Source organism: Gymnoscopelus braueri, assembly GCF_963280865.1.
Source record: "Gymnoscopelus braueri genome assembly, chromosome: 17".
Classification (NCBI taxonomy): domain Eukaryota; kingdom Metazoa; phylum Chordata; class Actinopteri; order Myctophiformes; family Myctophidae; genus Gymnoscopelus; species Gymnoscopelus braueri.
The window spans coordinates 32,169,681-32,185,902 of NC_137617.1; the positions used below are offsets into that span (position 1 = coordinate 32,169,681).

Here is a 16,222-nt window from a genome sequence, read left to right on the forward strand (position 1 = left end):
AGTTAAAGAAAAGTAATATTGTGGACCAACCATTGTACACCCCTAACTTAAAAAAACCAATTAATGTGTTTTTTTTAAAGGTATTATGACATTCATTTTCACTTTTTTTATTTTCAATGTTTTATTTGGGGTTTTATGACCTCAATTACACCCAAAAAACCTGAACTTAGAACATTCAGTGGATTTTCTGTGGTCTGGGGTTTTCTGAATAATTAGGCTGAAAAGTAATCTGAGCTTGGCCCTTCGACAGTGAGGTCACAGTCGATTAATCCCGCCCACTCTCCTCCTCGCCCCTCCCCTCCCCTATCCTTTCCTTTGAGGGGGGCGGAGCAGAGGCGATGATTGACAGGCAAAATCCCTCACCAGCGACACCCACAGGCAAAGATTTATTTTTTCATTGCAGTTGAAAAGGCTTTAGAAATGTGAGAGAAAAACACCTGCCATGGATCACTGGAATGGAATTTTCACTTAAAACTTTTTGTACACTTTTGAAGGACCAGGACAAAGACTTTGAATGTGGTGTAAAAGTGAATGTCATTAAACCTTTAAGTGCATAGTCCTATTTATAGGGCTATGCACATGTGTCATGTTTCACTAGCCAATCACAGTCCTGAATAGACTGTGATTGGCCAATCACGGTGCAGGGTTAGGGGGGTACACTGGTGGCCAATCACAGCGCAGGGTTGGGGGGGTGCAATGGGTGTCGATGTCCAAACCTCACATATAGGGGCTGCGGGATGCCACCCAGCAACCCAACAAAACCCCCACCTCCACCTGCTAATTGTGTACAAATGAACTACTCCCACGTCCACATGTGAACAGGCGCCGGTCTGACCGTCTACAGGGAACACATTCAAGCCTGATGGAAATCAACAAAGTGCCTCACCAATGTGTTAAAGTGTCCCTGAACAAGACACTTAAAAAGATTGTTCACCCAAAAAATGCTTATTTTCTATCAATTACACACCCCATGAAGCCTTGAATTCATGGATTTTTTTTTGTTTTTGACACATTCCTGAGCACAGACTCCGAGATATTGGTTGGATCGGCGGTGCCACGTAGGTGTGAGGGTAGCGTAGCGGCCAGAACCTGAGTCTAGTAGAACACCCTGGGCTACACCCAAGCATGTGCGACTGGATACAGGACTTCTTGTCCAACCGACATCAGGTGGTGAGAATGGGCAGCATCACATCCGACCCCCTGACCCTCAACACCGGAGCACCCCAGGGATGCGTGCTGAGCCCTCTCCTCTACTCCCTGTACACGTATGACTGCATAGCCACACATGTCTCCAACACCATCATAAAGTACGCGGACGACACGACAGTGATAGGCCGAATCGTCAACAACGACGAGTCTGACTACAGAGAGGAGATCAAATCACTAGCACGCTGGTGCCGAGAGAACAACCTCTCTCTTAACGTCGACAAGACCAAAGAACTGATCGTGGACTTCAGGAGGCCGCGGAGAGACCATGCGCCCATCCTCATCGACGGTGCTGCAGTGGAAAGGGTCAGCGAGTTCAAGTTCCTCGGAGTACACATCGAGGAGGACCTCAAATGGGAGACGCACTCCACACACGTGAGGAAAAAGGCTCAGCAGCGACTGTACTGGCTCCGCCGCCTGAAGAAGCTCGGAGTAGGACGTCGCATCCTCAGGCTGTACTACAACAGTTCTGTCGAAGGCATCCTAACAGGCTGTGTCACGGCCTGGTACGGGAACTGCACTGCCCGAGAAAAGATCAGCCTACAACGAGTAGTGCGATCGGCAGAGCGGATAATGGGAATCGAGCTCCCAGCGCTCCAGGATCTGTACAAAAAGCGGTGCGTGGTCAAAGCCAAGCGCATCATCAAGGACAAGCACCACCCAAGTCACAGACTGTTCAACCCCCTACAACGACCGCGACCGGGCAAGGGGCTCTACCGCAGTATCAAGAGTTCCACCACCAGGTACTGGTGTAGTTTCAATCCGGCTGCTGTCAGAATGCTGAATGGGGCATAAGCCTGAATGAGGCATAGGCCTTGTTCAGCAGCCTGACAACAGGCAGCGCAGACTTTTCTGGCTCTTCCTGAACACACCTGTGGATTATACCAGGGACAATGACTTGGACTTTAGCCCCCCCTCGGACACACCTGTGGACTACACCAGGTACAAATGACTTTTTGTTGCACTCCCTCATGGAGCTACCTGCGGATTATACTAGGGTCGGTTCACTCTAGGTGGACACGCACTGACCTTTTGCACCTTAATCCCTTGTATAACGCACTGACTTTTTTTGGTCTTTTTTATTGTGCTCCTTTTCCTCTAAGCACCTTAACGTCCATTGTCTATCATGCACAGTATAAGTATAACATGCACAGTATACAATACATTGCTGCTATGCTCAGGCACCTTAGTTTAGTTTTTTTTAGTTTTTATTATCTCAGGTAATTTGTAAATATGTAGATAACTTGTCTGGCCTTCTGTTGCTCTCTTGTTTTGATCTCCTTCCCACTTACCCCCCACCCTCTTCTTCTCCCCCCCCCTCTTCTTTCTATGGAAACTAACGTTGCGATGGGAACGATGTACAAAAAAGAATTTCACCCACTTTTTTACCTTGTAAACCTGTGATGTGACAATAAAACTGATTCTGATTCTGATAATCACGACTCAAAGAACCACTTTTAACACTATTTAGCACCATTTTTGTTTATTGTGACATATGATCTACAGCCTGTAGATCATGTGTTTACCTGTAGACTACAGGTAAACACATTTGAACATGAAGTTGATGATCAAAGTGACAGCTTCTGTAACCTAAACCATACCTGCCAACCTTAGACCGTTCGATAACAGGAGATTTTTTTCCGGCAATAAAAGAGCCATATTTAATAATAACCACTAATTACTTAAGTGATCTCTTTAAAATTGCATTCAATTACAATGTATCACTTAGATACATGGGAGTGCATGTGTACACATATGTAGGACAACGAAAATAGCCGATCTACAAGCTCACAACCGCCATGATGCGCTGCGAGTTTGCAGATCGGCTACTTTTGGGAGTTTTGGCATTTGGTGTAGAGGGGAAATAAAAAGAGGACCAAGTATAGACCCTGGGGGACCTAACACAAACCCTAGCATCCCTATTACGGGCATGTCAAAATAGGTGAACATTCGGTGGAAATAGGCTAACAAATGGGCAAAACATTCAGCAAAAATAGCCGGTCTACTAGCTTACAAGTATTGAGCATGTAGATCTAATATTTTTGCCATTTGACACACTAAATATATAGGGTTTAAGTAGTCAAGTAATACATTTGGCTCCAATATTCAATTCAATTAAAGATAGTAATAAGAAATTGTGATAAATAACCTTGAACAACAAAGATCTTTGCAGAAAATAATAGGGTTGGACAAAATATTTATTCTTACAATTGCTACCTCCGACACTCGCAGAGGCAAACACAGTACAAAATGTTGCCATAAAAGGAAAACAAATTGATGGAAAACATGAGTTGGCAGCCCTAATCCAGTCCTGTTTAACCTAAAAAGACCACAACACTACATACACATGGAGGAGACATTGGAATGTGATGAGTAGCAAGCGTGTTATCAGTTGATATGACTCCGAAGCTGCTCAAATTAACAACCTGCTACATCAGCGATCACTGCTCCAAGTCAAGGTGTAGTAAGCCCAAACAGCAAAAGAAATTACATTAAAATAAAAGAAATAAAATCTTTAATCAAAACATTGCAATATCTGAGACTCGGCCCTGAGATCTAGACATGGACAAAACATATTTAAAAAGAATAAAACATATTTCCAATGCTGTATTTGGTACAACCATAGACATACAACGCACACCTGCTTGAAATAAAACTGTTACATTGAGGATATAGCCTTTTAGACATAACCGTCAACAACAGTCCCATTTCACTGCAACAAATAAAATAAATAATCCTTTTAAATCATTAGAATGGCACAAATCACAAGAGAGACGTGTTGTGGCTTGATGAGATGTGGTAACCCCCCCTCCCTGGTGTGTTAACAGGACATTCTAAGCTGGCAAAGCGATCAGCTCTCTCAGCGTTGATGTCTGCCGGTATATCCGTGGGACATACAGTCACAGCTGTGACCCATCCATGATCCTGCACACTGGTGCACAAACCTCGAACACTGGTCCTAAGACAGAACAACACTGCCCCCAATGGTGCAATGCAAAAGTACATACAGACATTTCACCAACACTGATCACAATGATGCCTCGAAAATCGTGAAACAAAACAAGGCTGGAGTTAAGGTGCATCCAATCCCAAGACAGACTTTAACATCCAGTCCTGAATATACAGGTGGAAAACTAGCTGGGTACACATTTCAATATGTATTGTTCATAGAGGTCCCAGGTTAGGTTTGTGCCTGTGTGCTCTGAAGGGGAGCGGGTGTTGTTTCGGTGCTGGGCCACCATTCTACCAGACCTCTTCTATTGTTTGCAGCAGAAAAATACATGCAAGCTGCCTTTAGTCACCAGGATGTCCAAAGGCATATACATACAGAGAGTTGTCTAATGTAAAGCTGGTCGGGGTGGGAAAAACTAAACATAAAACTGAAAAGGTTGTGTTGGACAAGTAACACTTAGGCCCAAGTCAGAAACAATCAAGCACAGAACTGAGCAGAAATTTAACAGGTTTGTCTTCAATACCAGAACAGCCACTCTTGTCACATTATCACATCCGACGTCAAAAGCAAAAGCGCCGTTAGAGCAACCCCAGAATTCATCTCAAACATTACTGTCAAAACATGCATCTGATGGTTGAGTCTTTAACGCTAAGAAAAGAGAGTAAAGACGCATGTGATTGGAAATGTATAGTGTGATGTAACAATGAGTGAGATGTGCCACATTCAGTCAGCAATGTAGGCGTAGTGTTGGGTGCGAATATTGTCACCAAATTATAGTCAGAAAACTGACACATGAAATAAACTAGGGCTGCGGGATGCCACCCAGCAACCCAACAAAACCCCCACCTCCACCTGCTAATTGTGTACAAATGAACTACTCCCACGTCCACATGTGAACAGGCGCCGGTCTGACCGTCTACAGGGAACACATTCAAGCCTGATGGAAATCAACAAAGTGCTTTAAGCGAACACAAATTATGAAAAGGCCCCATCATGACGGTGAGGCGTGGCCTTGTCATCAATGAGACAACCAAGTTCTCAGCATCTATCCAAAGTGCTACCTGCAAAAATCCCGTTATTAGGGGGCTTGGGGCGTGGGGGGGGGGGTTAACATTCAAACACACAGAATTATTTTCCCTACATAATGCTGTCTTCATACCTAACCACTGACCATTAGTGCAAGTTCTGTATGGATGTCGTGTTTTGTAGATCTTTCTCCCCTGCTTTGCAAAACAAACTATAATGCCATGCAAAAAAGAATTTCACCCACTCTTTTACCTTGTAAACCTGTGATGTGACAATAAACTGATTCTGATGCATGAAAGATGAAATGCAAAAGAAAAACCCTGTTAAGTTGACAGCAACATGGCATTTTAAAATGGATTGTGAAGGAAGTTAATGGGTACAGTGGGTCACAAATTGATGATGTCGAGGAAACACTTGGGGTCGTTCCCACACTCAACCCGACGTGACCAGCACTTCATTGACTGGCTTAAGTGGGCAGCATCGGATTACCTTACCAATAACTTAAAAAGAAAACGCTCACATAATTCGAACCTCTTCAACAAGTGCTAAACGAGAAGCCATTAAGAAACCTCATGAAATAAATAGCCAAACAAGATAATCACATACTTAAAAGTCTTACAAAATTAAATATATTTGATTGTAATTCAGACTTAAATTATTTCTTTCTTTAAAGAGGGAGAAAGAAAAAAATAATTTCTCATAAATAATTACAAAGTGATAAAGTCTGCAAAATAATTTGTATCCCTCTGTCCAACGGTGAACCTTGGTTTGGAGGCCTGAATGTAAAACACCCGTTGATGGCCTCATTCCCTGCTCATTGCTGCCCCGCAGGTACCGCCAGACTTGACTGAGGGGGAGTCGTCGAGCCCACAAAGGCCATGTCTTCCCGGCTGGAGTGACGAGGGTGACAGAACAGTTGGAGAGTGAGGAAGTGTAGTTAAGGTTCGCCAGTGCTTTCGCGATCTGCCGAAAGTCAGGCCGACGATCAATGGAATCCACAGTTCCACGGGCAGGACAAATGCCCCCCACATGTCCTTGCAAAACATTGCAGATGAATGTCTGGAAGAACGGGGGGAAAGAAAAAAACTCTTAGAGACGCATTCACCTTTCTTTTACTTTTTAAAAGGCATTCTTGCTTGAACAGAAATGAAGGGTGAAGGAGGGATGTTACCCAGGTCAAAAGCCAGATTCAAACCCATGACACTATGGGTATGTCATGTCTAGCCATGTCCTGAATCTGATCTGATCTCCAAGATCGACATTTCTCAGACAATATTCCGCTCCCATCATTCCGCTCACCACTAACAGCAGTGCGGCGTGTTTCTATCACAATATACCTCTAACTAACATGATTTTCTTTAAAAAAAAAAACTGTATTTGTTACATCAACCATTATATTTAATTGTGGATGAGAATTGATCATTAACTTACTTGGAGAGCTAAAAGCAATATGGCAGAAACTGTTGGTTAATGCCTGTACCGTCAATTTCAAGGAATACTTCACCCCCAAAATGACTTTTATTCCATCACTTACTCACCCTGTGAGAAAGATTTTGGGGGTATTCCTTTAAGACTGAGTCTCAGCGTCGCCTAGCAAATATTCTCCAATTTCAGATCTCCAAGTTAACAACACGTCGTAACGCTAACTTGTAGATCTGTGGTTCTTTTTTGCATGCAACACCGTATTACTGAGTGTGTGATATCCTTGCATGCAACCTTACCTGACCAAATGAAATGTTAATTAGGCAATCAGTATATGTTTTTGTCCTGTGTAGACCAGTGATTTGATTTAAATGACATGACTCATGACTCTCCAGACATAACGTGAAGTTAGGACCCGCTAATATATCAATATAAATCCAGTCTGAGAACTGACGTCAGTCGCTTTGAAGAACAGGATTGTTATGCGCGTTTCAGAACATGCAGCAGGGAGAGAGAGACCATGATAATCATGTACTCGGACAAATGCAATGACGTGCAATGTTAACTCGGAAACTCATTTGGGTCGCAGTCTAACAGCCTTGCACAGGCCAGGCAGACAGCGGCAGCCCGCAACCACACAACAGTTTCTGCTGAAATTGTGCAGTTGTATTTACAGCTGCTTGTTTTGACAGGCTACCTTGATGACGGATCATGTGTGAACAGTACAAGCGGATTGACGCTTATGTCACTTTATATCTGAATGGGTGTGGGCAGACATGAACCTAAACACTGCTGCAACACGAGCGTCTGTAAAAAATAACAGGATTTGGATGATTTAGTGATAAAAAAATACATGCAGTCAAGCGGCCACTGGTATTTTTTTTCTCCTTTAATGTACTTGTAAGTGCGCAATGTGCAATTGTATTATTTAGGAAATGTAAAGAGTGGATCGCGACTGTATCAGCAGGTGCTCTATATTTAATGACTCGGTTCTGGGTCAAAACAAAACCTGATTAGGACATAGCTGGTTGCGTGTGTGCCTACAGTACACAGTAAAATCCACTGAGGATTTTAATGTGGTATGTGGAACGGACCACTGGTTCTCAAAGTCAGATCCACGGACCACCAGGGGCCCAAATGGACCCTTACAGTATGTTTCTGTAACTCTTGAGTGTACAAATGGGTCCATTTGGTTCTATTTGTATACTCTCACAGTTAAACTAACACTGAGGAGTGGGGTCCCCGAGAATTCAAAGGGTTGAGAATCACTGTACTAAACTGGCTCAGCCATAAAGGACAACCTCAGTGATGCATCAACCAGACTGGGACTGATTGTATGGTTTAAATCAGGATAAAATAAGTGTACAGCTGCAATGTATCCATGTCAGTTTAATTGGTTATACATGTTCTCATCCCTTCAACCTATTACTCTGCCGCACGAGTCAGCCTTATTTTTGATGGATTGTGATTGGTGCCTTTTAGTCATACCCTGCAAGACACTGAACATTTTTGAAAGTCTAATGCAGTTATGTGGCCACTGGAGGTGGTGTGGTACATGACGAGACACATGCAGTTATTTATAGGTAGTCGGGCAGAAACCTTGTATTCTCCACATTCTTTTTATGTTTTTTTTTCCTTCCTTAAATTAATGCCCAACTTAATCATACAAGAGTGTCGCACAAAAGTAGTGAAAATAGCAAATCTAACAAGTTTGTACTTGCTTGTACTATTTTCACAATTTTAAAAATTATTTTAAATAAATAATAAAAAAGGACATACAAGGTTTCCACCCGACAGCAACATCGTGTTACTTACCACATGAAGTTCCTCAGTTCGTCACCTGTCTTCGTTTCGTCTGTTCCCAGGGAGGGCTTTCAATGTCTTGTACTAAAGGGAGGGAAAGAAACCAGAGCTCAGTGTGCAGGAAACTATCACCACAGGGACTTTTCTAAATAGATTTTTGTTAGTTAAAGTTAATGTTTAGAAAATCACAGCTATACAAGCTCAGTAGCTCACAAATAATGCATCGTGATTTGACACATTGTCAGATCGGGTATTCGATTGTAGATCGGGTATTTTTGAATAGTGGAAATATAAAATAGAGCTCAAGTAGCTAAAAAAATATTTCCTCATTCATTCTGAGAAGAACTATCAAACATAAAAGGTAGTGTTATATTTTATCATGTTTAAAACAATTCTTTTTTTGTTAAAGCTCTATATTCTGAAAGTAATCATGGCTATAGAATGTTTGTTCAGTAACAGGAGTCTCTCTGTCTCTCCAGCTCTTTAGTTAACAGAAAATGCATTTTCAGGTTGGGATACCAATTGTATCCAATCACGAGAGAGAGAACTCATACAGGATACAGGATAGACAAATGAAATTGGAAGTGATGACACAAAGAAGTGAGCAGACAAAATTGGAAATGGAACACTGAATTGGATTAAATTGGAAACCCACATGAAAATGTATTTTTTTCTGTTTATTAAAGAGCTGGAGACAGACTATTTGCTCTTTTCAGCAAATCTCTTAGTTACACCCCCATGGTTCTGGTTAAGTTGTTTTGTTCTTAATGGTGACGATTATAAAGATCAGTATGTCTGTTTAGAGACATGCCTACTATAAACTGGCCACCGCCTTGCGTTGCCTACGTAGCTCACCAATGAATTGCTTCACAAGAACAATGCTGGCGCGAGATTCATCGAAAATATATTATTCTTTACAAACATATATTATCAAATACACACTGCACGAAACAAAAGGAAAGGCTGCATTATGAGAATGTGAATCTTACTACGGCTATCGCTGATGATCTGCATGTACATGTTTTTTTCATCGCATCCCTTAGTTTAGTTAGGCCAACATTATGTAGCAGTTTTGTTCATAGAGGTGGAACATTTACAAAGAAAATATGACATGGCTGTGCAATGACAAAATATAACAAATTAAGCATCCAAATATTTAAATTTGTTCGAATGAGCATGCAAATATTTTAATATTTGAGGGTAAGTCTATTTGCAATTACTCATGCTTACCTTGTGCTTTTTGCACTTCATGGAGAAGTTTTCCTCTGTGAGCACACAGCCTGCAAAGACAAGAATGTAATGTGAATCGAGGATACTACGGTGACTCACTCAGAAGATTTAAGCATAAGTCAACCAGCCCCCACATGCTAGTTTAGCCTATATGGCTGCAATAATGACGGAACGGAGCACAAAAGAGCTATTTGCAGGAAACACACATGCACACACTTGCAGACACAAACACACACATGCATGCAAGCACTTGTTCCCAGGTAACTACACCCTTTAAAATGGTAATCAACATAATATGCGATTCAGGTCTGAGGCACGTTTTTATTTGAGAAATTCTAGGACTTTTCAAGGACTTCATGTATGACTGGCTGGGTTTGAAGATTTTATCAAATAGGTCATAACTCCAGAGATACATGAACGGAAGGTGGGTCAGCACCAGCATAAGATTTAAAGACATTATCTATTAGCTTCTTTTTTTATGATTCCAAATCTTTTTTAAACACTGACTGACAATGAACAATGTAACTCTTGTACTGCACTGCAACAGAACCTCCCCAAATCCATGCTGAAGTGTGCTTAAATCAGCTCAGGGTCAGTCTGCTGTCAGGACACAGTAGTCAGCTGTGTTACAACCAGCTTGGGACAGACAATGTCAAACTAACAGATGTTTAACAGAGCCTTGCACGCACACACACAGCAAGAGTAAGAACTGTACTTTGATCCTTTTCTCATCTAAATCATATTATATCATAGGCTAATCATATTGGACTAAATGAATGACTGTGTGTACTGGATACATGGAGTGGGTGGACAGCGGGCAGCACTCACCTGACTCCAGAGCACATCTGTAGTGATACTTGCAGGGGCAGCCTTTGAAAAAGCAGCCCAGTGTAGCACCTGAGCCGTGGCAACCGGAGCACATCTGAAAACACACCCGAAACAGCCCCCCAAAAAGAAACATCTCAAGTCACCGTTTTTTGGTACAATGAAAAGGTATTTTTTTGTAACAATCAGACCATGTCATGACAAGGGGCAGAAGTGGCAGACATTATATATTATTAGGGCTGGGCGATACCGTTTTTAGATTATTTGTTTAATAGTGTAAACAGCCGATCTAAAAGCCTTATTTGCTTGCCACTATTGTACAACGGAGTACTGTATAATACAGGGCTTGAGTGGTTAATCAAGTCATTTTGTTGATACAAAAAAATATTTAAAAAACATATTTTATAGGAAATTTAAAAAGAATATCACAAAAAACCCTGCTTATCGGTTAATTCATTTAACCTACATGAGCAAGATTATTTTCAGTCAATTCATAATTAATTCCCTGTGTCAAACCAACTACGAAATAGATTCTGTATCCGTTTGACGACAATCCAGAATTACTGGCCTCCCAACTTTACCGTTTCCTGGGCAACCGTGACAGCCTCCTCCAGCCCGTAGACTTTGCCCTTCACCAGGAACACACCCGCTGACCAGATGCCGCAGTCCTCGTGGAACCAGTACTCGCAGGGCTCCAGGGGCACAACGGGAGGGCTGTACCAGTCCTCCTCTACCTCTGTGGGGTCTGCATCCACCCTGGCCCTCTTAGCGTCGGGGCTGCCACAGAGCTTGCCATTGCCTGCCCGCCACTGACTCCCCGACGGGCCCTTGCGCTTCAACAGAGATCCTTTCGGCTTGTGCTGCCGCTGTGTCAGAGGGTGACCACAATTTCTGCCCCTGGGGCTGCATAACGAGGAGTCGGAATCGCTTAAGTCCCCCTCGTCTTCCTTAAGGCCAGGCGTGCTTGCTGGTGTTTTGGTGCTGGGCTGGTAACCCTCAGGGTAGTATGGCCCATGGAGGTCCCCCAAGTCCATGGCATTGGCCGACTCTCCGCACAGGCAGCAGACTAGCGAGCGGCTGTGCTGGCTGTGGGTGGAGGTGCGGCCCAGGTGCAGACAGGAAGTGCTGGGCACAGCTCCGGGAATAAAGCCTCCAGAGCGGACCGACTGTTGGCCTTTCTTCAGCCGTGACTGCTCCTGCTCAGGGTAGTTGATGACAGTGCACAGTGCCGAGGACAACTGCTTGACTTCCCTGCGGATGAACGGGGAGAAGGCATCCAGCCGCGTGTCCCTTTTCTCTTCCTTGTAGTTGACATATTTCAGCTTGATCTCGGGCTCTATGGGGGAGAACATGGAGGACTGCATGGGTCTGAATTCCTGTCTCTTCTTCCTCTTCTTCTTCTTTGGGGGGTGGGATACCTTGGTTTTCTGAGCGGTCGGGGAGGTTCTGCTACCAGTGCCTGCAGTATTGTCTTTGTGCTTGGCGGGGCTTTTCTTTTTCTCTGGGCTTTTCTTTTTCTCTGGAGATTTCGCTGGCGGTGAGGATATCCTAACTGCATCGATCTCTGCTGTCAGAGCACGACGTGAAACGTGCTTGGGCTGCCTCGACGACTTCTTGGGTTTAGAAAACTGAGGGCTGGACTTCAACGATGGCTCAGGAATCGAGACATGGTTTGCCTTCGACTTGGACCTGTTGTGTACATGAAAGTAGGTGCTGGGCTCTGGCGATTGTTTGGGTTGTGAAACATCCCCCCGCTTGTTCTTAGACTTCTTGTGTACAGGGAGCCGAGGACTGGGCCTTTTTGGGGGGGTGCTGCTGTGTGAGGTTTTGGAATCATTGATGGTCTCACATTCCGAGGTAGACTGTTTGCAGCCGTCAGTGTTGATGCCGTTGGGTCTTCTCCGTCTTTGCGGCGTTGCCGCTTTCAGTTTGGTCTTTTTGGCTGAGACAGGTGCTTTCACGCTGCCTTTCTTTTTTGAGGTGTCTTTCTTAGGACTCACAACTTTAGAAATGCTAGCTGCGTTTGGGGAGGCCTTGTTTTTTTTAGCAGTATGTATGCACGCCAGTGGTTTGCGCCTACTGGCATTAATGTTCATGACGATTGCCTCCAACCTCATCCCTCTACCGGAGCGCATGGGCAGCTCCTTTCTCTGAAAACTCTTCTGCAGTGCCGGTGCCTTCCCGTTTAAATGAGGAGGCGTGGATTTCTTCTTGGGTTTCTTCTCTGGTTTCTTCTCCACGACCTCTGTCAGAAAGTCATCCTCTGTCAGGTCGATTAAAGGCTCCAGCACAGCCTTTCGCCGACTTCCTGTTGACTTGTACCTGTTGCTGGTATCTGTCGTCGTCATCGCGATATCACCGCCAGACCTTGCACCCACCAGGGCTGAAGGCTGGATGGGCTCTCCTCCGTTTACCCTGTCCCAGACGGGCTCCACGGCTGTCTCCACAAGGGGGTTGTCCGCACTGGGTGAGCTAGAGGCCTGAGGCAGCAAAAACACATCCTCAACGTCATCCAGTGAGGTAGCAGAGGGGGAGACGGGGTCCTCGAGAGGACTGCTGTAGTTCCTACTCAGTGAGCACAGGTCTGTAGCGTGCATGCCGTCCTGGATGACCACTGCCCCCGGTGTTCCAGAGAGGAGGAAGAGAACTGTGGGCTCCCCCATGTTAACAGCAAGGGTGTCGGGCAAAGGCTGTACGCAGGCTCCAGAATCTGACCAACTGTCACTTTGACCATTGTCCACACCCCCGCCGTTTACTGTATCCTGAGTAGTGCCGTGTTCTAACCTGCTTTGTAGACATTTATCCTCATTGCCATCAATGGAAACAACCCCCACATTGAACTCATGAGATTGCTGTGTTAAACATACTCCCACGGCATTCTCAATCCCTTCCTGAGCCTGGGACAAGCACTGAAAGAGTTCCGTCTGTGTGGCAAGGTCCAGAGGACTATCATTTCGCTCCAAGTAGTGTTGGCTCAGAGCACAGTCGGCCTCGCCGAGCCCCTTCTCTGACTCATAAGAAGGGGGCAGGGAGAACTTTCCGATAGACGGCACGCCATATAGTGCCGAATGCTGAGACAGAGAGTCGTGAGTGGAGAAGAGGTGAGACCTGCTCACATAAGAGAGGGTGACCGTAGTGTTGGAGAAGGCATTGTCTGGTTGAATCTGATCCCCCGGCTGCAGTCTGCTGTCCGAGGGGGCCGTCTCTGGGAAAGGTAGTCCAGATATGCTGTTCCCGGAGTGTGGGTACCAGTTGGCGTTCCTAACCATTTGTAGAGCCTCCATGGAGCTGGCATTGAGGACACATTCCTCACTCTGTCCGGCTAGGTTGATCACAGTGGGGATGCTGCAGGTGGAGAGGTCCTGGGGCTGTAAATCATCTAAGCTCCCGGGTGGTTGTTCCATAGCAACTACAATGTAACACATCAGAGAAGAGAAATAAAGTTAATAACAAGTTTATAATAAGCAGGGTTTTTCCTTTGTAAAGATTTGAGATTATTTAACCACTTAAACCTCAGCACCGGTATTGTGGGGAAAGCTTTCGCTGAAAATAGCAGATCGACAAGCTCACTGTGAGCTTGTAGATCTGCTATTTTCAGCGAAAGCTTTCCCCAACAATAACAGAAAACGCAAAAGATACGAGCATTGAGCCCTGAGGGACTCCGCTTACCCGTATGGGGTTTTAGGTGGTTAAAAAGTTAGCCAACTAGGTTTCAGTTGGTTATCAATATATAACACTGTATTTGAAGTGACCTACCGATGACAACCTTATTAGGCTGCTTTCCCCCAGCTGTTATTTTCTAAAGTGCCACAACAACAAGTCCCAGGCGGAACCACGCCGAAAACGTTATCTCTGACCCGACCAACGTTAACCTTAGAGCCCTGGAACGTGGAGCTCGCATTTAAACATCCATTCGCTAGCTTAAATAGTTCGTAGCTTTATACCCGACGTCTCACTCGTTGAGACCGCGAGGGTGACGACAAGCGGACGGCCGGGATGTTGTCATGTCCCAAATAGTTATTTTTCGCGATATTGACCGACGACAACATCGTCATGCAGGCGAACTAACTCGTCCCCGTCCCGACTCCTCTCACGCTGGTTAGCGCGAGCAGCTAATGCTAATGCTAAATGCTAGCAAGGCCCCGGGATGGATGAAACAAAGACAGTAGGGGCTACTGTTACTGCGCTGCTGCTCAGGGCTGCCATGTCCGCTTATTGTAAGCGACTTTGGGCTTGTTTTTCTGTAAAGTTGCTTGTAAATATTGGTGGTTGCTAGTTGTGTTTTTTTTAGGCTGGTTTTAGGCTGGTTGCTTGTTAGGGCTTGCTTCCAAAACATTTTTTTTATTATTATTTAAACCAGTGGTTCTCAAATATTTTCATAAATGTTTTGTGCCAGGGAGCATTTGTGTTAGAATGTTTCAACAAATATTCCAAATATTCCACATTTTATTTCAAGAAGTTTTGAAGATAGCAGATCTACAAGCGTACAACTGTGAGCGTAGATCAAATAGCCGACGCATATTTTATGTTTAAAGTGCTTTTATGTGACCTAAGTTGCTTGTTTTCCTTGACCTGGTTGCTTATTTCTCTCACATAACCTGGCAACGCTACTGCTGCTGCTGCTGGAATCAAAACTTACCCGGAACGGATGCTTTGAAAACGGACAATTTTAAGAATCCACCTCGCCCAACATTTACACTCCAAGAAGCCACCCGGACTCTTTTAATAACAATAATAATGAAGACCCCCGACGACAATATGAGAATAAGATTGGGGGGAAGGAAACCACAAATCTCCTGAGCACACGCACAGTGAACAGTTGTCTCTCACTCAGCTGGGGCATAATAACTCTATGGGCATAACGCATAAGTTACAGTGTTGCCAGATATTACGAGACAAATAAGCAACTAGGTCTATGAAAACAAGCCCAAAAGAAGCGACTAGGCTACATGAGCTCAAGCTCACACATTTTGAAACATTTTAACACGTGGTACAGGGGTTACACAATTTTAGGAATTTAGGAAGCAAGCCCAGAATAAGAAACAAGGCCAAAAAAACAACCCCTGCAGCTACCAATATTTAAAAGCAACTTTACAGAAAAAGAAGCCCAAAGTCGCTTATAATAAGCGGACATGGCATTACTGATAAGTTACACTGAAGCATCATGGGACACGTGATCAAGTGAGTCATCCCCCTGAGCCTTTTAACATTAGAGTATATTATGATATAATAATTAACAGATTGTAATCATGACCAAACAATTAGTCCATTCAAATGTTTGAAAACATAACATAGTGGTTTTGTTACATCATGTGTCACTTGACTTGTGATGATTTCAGGCAGGCTATGCCATACACACACACACACACACACACACACACACACACACACACACACACACACACACACACACACACACACACACACACACACACACACACACACACACACACACACACACACAAGGCTGTATACGCCTGTGTGTACACAGACCTCATTACCATGGGTAATAAGCTTTTGTGATGTAGTAACACAAAACTTAAGCCCCAATACTAATTTTGTGGTAGTTTTAGGTCCAATAAAACAATAGCAATCAACAATTTAGAGCAAATCAGAAGACAATCCTAAAACAAATGGGCCTATTAATGTGGCACTGTTACAGTAATACAAATCCAATAATTTAATAAAACAGAATTTATATGCAAGGCTATTAATTGTGAATTTTAAATATGGTTGCAAACCTTATCCCAAAGCTTA

At 44.0% G+C, this 16,222-nt stretch overlaps 1 protein-coding gene across 3 annotated transcripts; it reads right to left on the bottom strand.

The window, feature by feature from the left end:
* Positions 1–3,386: 3,386 nt before the first annotated feature.
* Positions 3,387–15,281, bottom strand: LOC308104141 (uncharacterized protein). 3 transcript variants are annotated; one of them, XR_013934799.1, is made up of 7 exons: positions 14,222–14,544; positions 11,047–13,874; positions 10,469–10,562; positions 9,641–9,690; positions 8,423–8,494; positions 5,525–6,244; positions 3,387–5,446 (listed from the first exon to the last, which is right to left on the bottom strand). XR_013934799.1 is itself a non-coding variant. In XM_080454458.1 (6 exons), exons 2-5 carry the CDS (start codon positions 13,867–13,869, stop codon positions 8,444–8,446), a joined length of 3,018 nt encoding a protein of 1,005 aa, XP_080310584.1. In that variant the 5' UTR covers positions 13,870–13,874; positions 15,105–15,281; the 3' UTR covers positions 3,387–6,244; positions 8,423–8,443. The 3 variants fall into 3 exon arrangements, 2 of the variants coding, with proteins under 2 accessions (XP_080310584.1, XP_080310583.1); XM_080454458.1 differs by lacking the exon at positions 14,222–14,544 and adding an exon at positions 15,105–15,281 and having other exon boundaries at positions 3,387–6,244; XM_080454457.1 differs by having other exon boundaries at positions 3,387–6,244.
* Positions 15,282–16,222: the final 941 nt, after the last annotated feature.